A 7,504-nucleotide genomic window follows, 5' to 3' on the forward strand; every position below is an offset into this window, starting at 1 on the left:
TAAAATACATTTTCTAAAAAAGAAATGTTACTACTTTTGATTTCTTAAAGTACTTATGCAGTATTTGAATTCAAACTTCCAGTATTAATGATTCTTGTGAAATTTATTGTCGCAGTTGTATTTCACACAGGGCCTAAGAATAAAAGCAAAGATGTTTATAAATTAAATTAAATTTAGAAATGAAAAAGAAAAATTAACAGAAATCTTATATGCCATTTTAGACCAAATTTTTGTCTTTTCTAATAAATGGTATTATTTTTCTAACGTAATAGTCATAAATAGAGTATAGAACACAAAAGTGCTATTTTCTTGTCGCTTTTGAGACGAAAGAATGTAAATTAATGACACATAAACCGGTTCATTCTGTACACTAAAAAGCTGAGAAGTACAAATGTTAAGTTAAGAGAATATAGTTACTCTGCAAAATTCACATTGAAGACCAACGAGATTGGCCTAGGAGATTAATCAAACTGAACTCGTGACGCGATTGTTGGCACTTGAGTGGATTATGACTACAAAACAAGTTTCTGTATTTAGAATCACGAGCGTTGACTGCAACTGTTTTGTGCAGAAAAAAACTACGAAAGTTAAAGCATGTTTGAATAAATATACACAGTGACCGCAGAACTTAATTTTCAAAAAGTTTTGACTTTTCCCTCGTTTTTTCCTGACCAATTTTTTATTTTCCCTGACTATTAACGATCAAAGCGCATACATGGTAAAAATCACGGTACAGTGCATCGTGGGTGTTATATACCCCAGCGTCACAAAAAAACTATCCGATATAGTTTAAGGTATCTTTGATAAGGTAGAGTTGATTTTTTTATAGCCAGTTATTTATTTTAAGTTTGTTAAAAAAATTATTGAAAAAAAGAAGTGAAAAAATGGGGTTTTAACTTAAAAATTCATAAATCACGCAATTTTAATTATTTTCACCTGATAATTTATGACTAAACTCTTAAAATAGTGTACTTTCATAAAAAAATATTGCAAAATTAGCGCTTTCAAAAAATATACTTTTTTGCAAAGTTGAAAAGTCAATTTTATGATAAAAATGATGACATGTATAAAAATGCAAGAAATTGATAAAAGACATATAAAGATGTATTTTAACAATTATATTTAATTCAACACATCCACAGTCTGCTTTCGCATGACGCGCTGCCGTAAGTTATATGCCATCTACAAAGAAAAAAAGTATGAAATAATCGAAAAAAATAAATTATTTCACTTCATATGATATACTTACGTTAGAAAGTAAACAAAAATCGTAAAAATTAAAAAAAAAAAGATTTGCTCCAAAATTACTTTTTCACTCACTAAGTGCACACTGGGTGTTACCTATATAATATCTTTGACCTACTCCACAATTTTTCACTTCCAATTTTGATCGCAGTATGCTAAACGACTTTACTTACATTTAGTGCCGCCAACTAAAGCTAGATGGCGAAACTTATTCAATTTTTTCGAATTAAGTATGGTTTATAAGAGTTCGAAAATTGCTTGGGGTATCTGTCACCCACAATGCACTTTAAGGGTTAATATTTAAAGAACAGCATTATAATCTTGTAACATTTATAGCATACAATCTTTTATAAACGAAATAAAAAGAAATTATAAAATAAAATATGCACAAGCAAAATTTGTAACTAGTCAAAGTAAAATTTTATTTATTTAATCAAAAATAATTAATTTTCTATCATAAGAGATGATTTACAACAAACCAGTTTAATTTTTGGAAAAAAAAATTACTTTTTAAGAAAATACGTGAACTGTATACGTAAAAAGATGAATTTTCAATGAAATGGTTGAATTTGCAAATAAAAAAATTAATCTTTTGCAAAAAATGGTTGCATTATCAATCAAATAATTCTAGTTTTTAAAAGACAGTTAAATTTTCAACAAATAGAGATTAAATTTGCATTCCAGAAGAAAAAATTTTGTATCCAAATAGATAAATTCTCAACAAAAAATTTGAGTTTTAGAAGAAAAAAGATGACTTTTTAACAAAATACTTGAATTTGCAACAAAACAATTAAGTTTTCAACAAAATCATTGAATTTTCAAAAAAAAAGTTGAATTAAAGAAATTAAACTTCAACCAAAAAAAGTTACAGTTTTAACCAAATAGTTAACTATTAAATCAAAAGGTCGAATGTTTTAGATTAATGTTGATCTTTAAACCCGAAAAGATGAATTTTCAGCAAAAAATTTAATTTTGAATTACAAAAGATAAATTTTCAACCAAACACGTGAATTTTTAACAAACGATTATTTTTTAAACAAACATTTGTATTTTCATGAAAATAGTTAACTTGAAGCAAAAAAAAAAGAATCTTAAACAAAATTATTAAATTTTCAACAGAATAGTTGTATTTTTAACCAAATAGTTGAACTTTCAATCTATAGAGATGAATTATCTACAAAAAATGTATAATTTCATATTTCAACAAAAAAATTTAAATTACAAAGAGATGGATTTTAAAACCAAAAGGACCAATTTTGATTCCACGTATTTAATTATTTCCCAAAAAAGATTCATTTTCGATCAAGAATACGAATGTTTACTAAAGTAAAAGGAATTAAAAAAAAAATGAATTTTCAAATAGAAAAAATTAATTTTTAACCACAAATAGAAAACCTAAATTTGTAGCAAAAACTGTTCAACAACAAAAAAACAACAAATATTCAAGCAAAAAGATGAATTTTGAACTAAAATGATTAGTTTTGTAACGAAATAGATGCACTTTCAATAAAAAAGATTTTGCAGCAACGAAAAAAAATGCATCCAAATTGTTTAACTGTCAAACATGAAGATTAAGTTTCTACCAAAAAGAAGAATTTTTAACTAAAAAAAGATCAATATTGAGCTAAAACGGGAATAGTTATACGCTAAGTAAAAAATAATTTAAAAGAAAAAAACGAATTTTCAACAAAATAGTTACATTTTCAGTAAAACATATGAACCTTCAACGAAAAAATTATTTTTTAACAATGTATTTAAACTTTTACAAAAGTTAGAACGATTTAAAAATTAATTTTCAAACAAAGGTAGGATTGCAGCTTTCAAAGATGGCAAATTATTGTTTACGTAACGAAACTACAGTTTCGACTTCCGACGTTAAAATTATTAAAATCCGGTCATTATAAATAACATTCGTAATTTCTACTTTACATTTTTAATTCCCTGGCATTCACTCAATGATCAGTAATTCAAATCTGTAATCATGTTGGTCTTATTTTTTCTGATTTTACTTTTAAATTTCGTATTTATTTTCTGTAACAAATGCTGCTCAATCGATTTAAGAGCTCCTCCGGGATTTACTTTAGTGAAATTTAATGCTAGATCGTTGAAGAACGTTGTAGCAAGAAAAGAAGTTGCAAGTATGGAAAAATGTAAAGAATTTGCAGAATCTAAAAAAGGTCTTGCTTTCAATTTTGGTCGGGAGAACTTCACTGAGAGTAAGTTACAACAATTCACAAATTTAATTACTAGTTAGAAATTTTATTATTTGGTAGTATGCAATTTATGAGCGAAATTGAAGGGTTATTAATTTTGAGTTCCATCGAGGATCAAAACAATTTTCTTTCTTTTTAAGGTTCAAGCATAGAGGACGATTTATACAATTCAAATTGCATAGTTTTAGATTGTCCTGAAATCCACAATTTCACAGCTCTTCAGAATGCAACAGGAATGAAATATTACAGTTCCTATCCTTATTGGTTGTGGAACAATAATAACTGTAGGTCGAAAAAATACTTTTTAAATCTCCTGAAATCAGGGTGGCCGTAAAATTTCATTCTCAAAATTATCTGACTTTTTCCTTGACAAATTTTTCATTTTCACTGGCCATTTATATTTAAAGACCAACATTCTAATATTTTAACATTGTTAATTAATACAGAATCTTTCACAAACTGAATAAACATTTTTTAATTTATTATTTTCAGGCTTGCCAGAGCCTAATATAGTTAAAAAACTGAACTATTTTAACCCAAAAAGTGACCAAGTGTCCAAATTCCAACTCAAAAAGTGACTAACACTGACTAATATGCATTAATAATGTGACTAAGTGATCTTTCAAAATGAAAAGAATTCAAATAAAATCGACGTATAAGACTTTAAAACAATTCTAATGACTTGGAAAAAATGTAAATAAAATACAATAAATGTCATTAATTTGAATAAAATTGGAGTGAATTGGTAAAAATTTAAGGAAAACGAGAAAAATTGGATAAAATTCCATAAAATTCAAGGTGAATTCAAAAACAAACTTAAGTGAGTTGAAAACAATTCAATAATATGAAATAATTAATTGAATCCAGTAAGTTTCTATAGATTTCAGAAAAAATCTAGGGAAATAAAAAGAATTTATTTAATTTAATTAATTTAGGATAAATTAATTAAATTTCGAGGAGAATTCCAAATGATTTCCATTGAATCAAAAAATATATATTTCCAAATCTCTTCAAACCTTTAAAACCCTACAAAATTCCTCACTTTTTGAGGATAAATCCTTCGAAATGCATGAACATATTATAAAATCCTGTGAAATTCTATAAAATCTGATGATACCCCCTGAAATCCTGGAAAACTTATTTAAACTTTTGAGAGCTTTTAAAATTCCCTAAAATCATTGCCATCCTCGGAAATCTCTATAGAAAAAACTTATAGGTCTTGTAAAATCATTCCATATAATTCCAAGTTCTAGAAAATTCTTTACATACAAAAAAAATCATTAAAATTGTTTGAGATTTCTTGATTTTTTTGAAAATATCTTGCAATCTTTTAAAATTACTAAAAATATTATCCCAAATTCTTTGAAATCCCTAAAAACAAAATTATTGAAATAAATTAAAAATTCCTTAGATTCTTTTAAAACTCTCAGAAATATTTCAAATCCTTTACAATCACATTAAATTACTGAAAGCTAATCAAAATCCTTTGCAATCTTTCAAAATCCCTTGAAATTTTTTAAAACTTGTGAAAATTTCTTGGCATTTTTAAAAGGGCTCTTAAGTATCTCAAATCCTTTGCATTTTTAAAAATTCCTTTTAAAAACTTTTTTTAAGCTCTTGAAAATACCTTGCATTTTTTGTAATGCCTTAAAGTCTTTGAAATCCATCGATCTTGCTTCAAACTATTGAAATCTATTGAAAATTCCTTGGAATCTTTAAAAATATCCTAAAATCTTTTAAAATATTCTGAAATATTATACGTCCTATAAAATTGTTCCATATCTTCCGAAGTTCTAAGAAATTCTTTAAAATCCAATTAAGTTTGGTTGAAAGTCGTTAAAACCCTTGGAAATTTCTTGCAATCTTTAAAAATATTTAAAAATATTTCAAATACTTTGAAATTTCATAAAATCACCGAAGAAAATTAAAAATGCCTTGGAATCTTTTAATATTTCCCACAATCCCATTAAATTACTGAAATCAATTGAAAATACCTTTTAATCTTTTAAAATTCCCTAAAATATTTCAAATCCTTTTGAAATCCCGTTAAATTAATTAAAGCAAACAGAGTTTCTTCGGACTATTTTTAAATAACTTATATTTCAAATCCTTTACAATCGATTAAAATCCTTTAAATTGTTTAAGGTTCGTGCAATTTTTTGCAATATAACTTTAAAAAAAGTAAAATTATTGGAAATTATAGAAAACACTTTCAACCAATAGTTTGTTTATAATATCATGACAAAACATCTTTAACTAATGTTACTATATGAAACATCGGCGATTGAAACAATTTCCCATTTATTGACGAGCACCGGGAGCGTCAAATAGAACAAATGGTAATTTTTCATGTCATATTTGTTTATTTATAAAAAAAGATGGAAAAACTAAATAAAAAATTAGGCTTGACAACTGTATGGAAAATGTTATCGGCTTTTTCTTAAATTATTGACGTCTAAATCGGTCAAGAATTGTGGGCTGTACATTATTTTGAACCAAAAAAGGAATTTTTTTTCCTGCTATGCTGCGGCCACCCTGCCAAAATTATTGAGGGGAAATCTCTCTGGTGCAGCCTACAGTGGATAATCATTAATTAAAAGTACTAATGTATCTAGACTAGTTAATTAAATTTAATGAATAGTTAAGACACTATACGTGTTAAAAGAAATAAAAATGAATTATTGTTCCTTAATTTGTGCTCTTAATTAATGATTATCCACTGTAGGTTTAATTATTCACTGTGGCAGGTTTCCCGTAATATTGTTCGTCAATTCAATTCTTGATATTTCTCAATTTTCATTCTTATTTTAGTAACAAATGGAAGCATATCTTGTGTCCCCAGAGTGGGTTTATTTATGTTCTTTGAGGATCGTCTGAATTTTACCGACGCAAGACTCTCTTGCCAAAACTTAAATGGAACCCTTGCACACGTGATTAGTGAAGAACGAACCGAAGGTTTAGCAAAATTCATTGGTAATTCACCCACGTATGTTGGGTTGAGTAGCCAAGGCGAGAAACGAAATTGGAAAAATGAAATCGGTATTTTAAAAAATTAAACAACTTAAAATCGAAAATTTCGAATCTGAGTTATTTGAAATAATTTATTTTGTCACGTCAATTTTTCTAGACGAACCACTGGAATGTTTCGATTATCGAGCCTGGGACAGAGGAGAACCAACGAATTCACGAGGCTGTGTAGTTTTGTTTCGTAAAAACTTAAGAGCAATACCAATATGGAGAGTTTTGCCCTGTAAACTTTCATTTCCTTACATCTGCGAAATTCCACCCACAAAAGTGACAAAACATCATAGGAAAAATAAAAAACCCAACTAAAATTTGTATTTCTCTTTAGACTTCAGAGACTGAAATGTTCTCAACAGAAGGGAAATGAGGCGATTTTTCACGAAAATAGGGGATTAATACGGAAATAAAATGTTTGTAATAAAATAAATGTAGGTAATATATTGAATTCAATGTGAAATACTTAAAATTCCTAAGATTTCAAGTCGAAATATAATGCATTTTCAACAAAATAGCTGAAATTACAACCCAAAGAGAAGAATTTCCAAGACAAAAGGACACAGTTTTGCAAAACAGTTGAGCTTTCAACTCTCAGAAATTTATTTTTAATCAAATGGTTGCATTTTTTACCCAAAAACATGAATTTTCAACCCAGAAAACGATTTTTTTTACAAAAAAGATGAATTTTCAACAAAATGCATGAATTTTGCAGCAAATACTTGAGTTTTTAAACTAAAATAGGTACATTTTAAACCAAAAAATGGAAGTCAAATAAAGATCGAATCTAAACGAAAAAGATATAAATTTAATACACTAAAAAATGTCAACGACTTCAACCAAAAAATATTTATTTTCATCGAAACAGTTGATTCTTCAACAAAAAAAGATTAATTTTCGAACAAGCAATAGCATTTTCAACAGAAAAAAAAGAATTTTTATTCCAAAAATCAAATTTCCAACTAAGAAAGGTATTTCTGCCAAGGAAGAAAAACAATTTAATTTTTTTTCTTTCTTGGCAGTATATC

General features: G+C 26.9%; 1 protein-coding gene across 1 annotated transcript; it reads left to right on the forward strand.

Annotated features, from left to right (window-relative positions):
• The first annotated feature begins 3,000 nt into the window (after positions 1–3,000).
• Positions 3,001–6,793, forward strand: LOC117171987 (lithostathine-1). The gene is made up of 4 exons (XM_033359698.1): positions 3,001–3,461; positions 3,599–3,742; positions 6,270–6,497; positions 6,586–6,793. Exons 1-4 carry the CDS (start codon positions 3,227–3,229, stop codon positions 6,789–6,791), a joined length of 813 nt encoding a protein of 270 aa, XP_033215589.1. The 5' UTR covers positions 3,001–3,226; the 3' UTR covers positions 6,792–6,793.
• Positions 6,794–7,504: the final 711 nt, after the last annotated feature.

The sequence above is a fragment of the Belonocnema kinseyi genome, chromosome 4 (assembly GCF_010883055.1).
Source record: "Belonocnema kinseyi isolate 2016_QV_RU_SX_M_011 chromosome 4, B_treatae_v1, whole genome shotgun sequence".
In the NCBI taxonomy this organism is placed as follows: Eukaryota; Metazoa; Arthropoda; class Insecta; order Hymenoptera; family Cynipidae; genus Belonocnema; species Belonocnema kinseyi.

Bases quoted from the DNA above. Each gene is read 5' to 3' on its own strand.
- LOC117171987 (XM_033359698.1), top strand. From the start codon at position 3,227: ATGTTGGTCTTATTTTTTCTGATTTTACTTTTAAATTTCGTATTTATT. The intron at 3,462-3,598 runs GTAAGTTACAAC...TTTCTTTTTAAG, and splicing joins TCGGGAGAACTTCACTGAGA to GTTCAAGCATAGAGGACGAT. The intron at 6,498-6,585 runs GTATTTTAAAAA...CAATTTTTCTAG, and splicing joins AAATTGGAAAAATGAAATCG to ACGAACCACTGGAATGTTTC.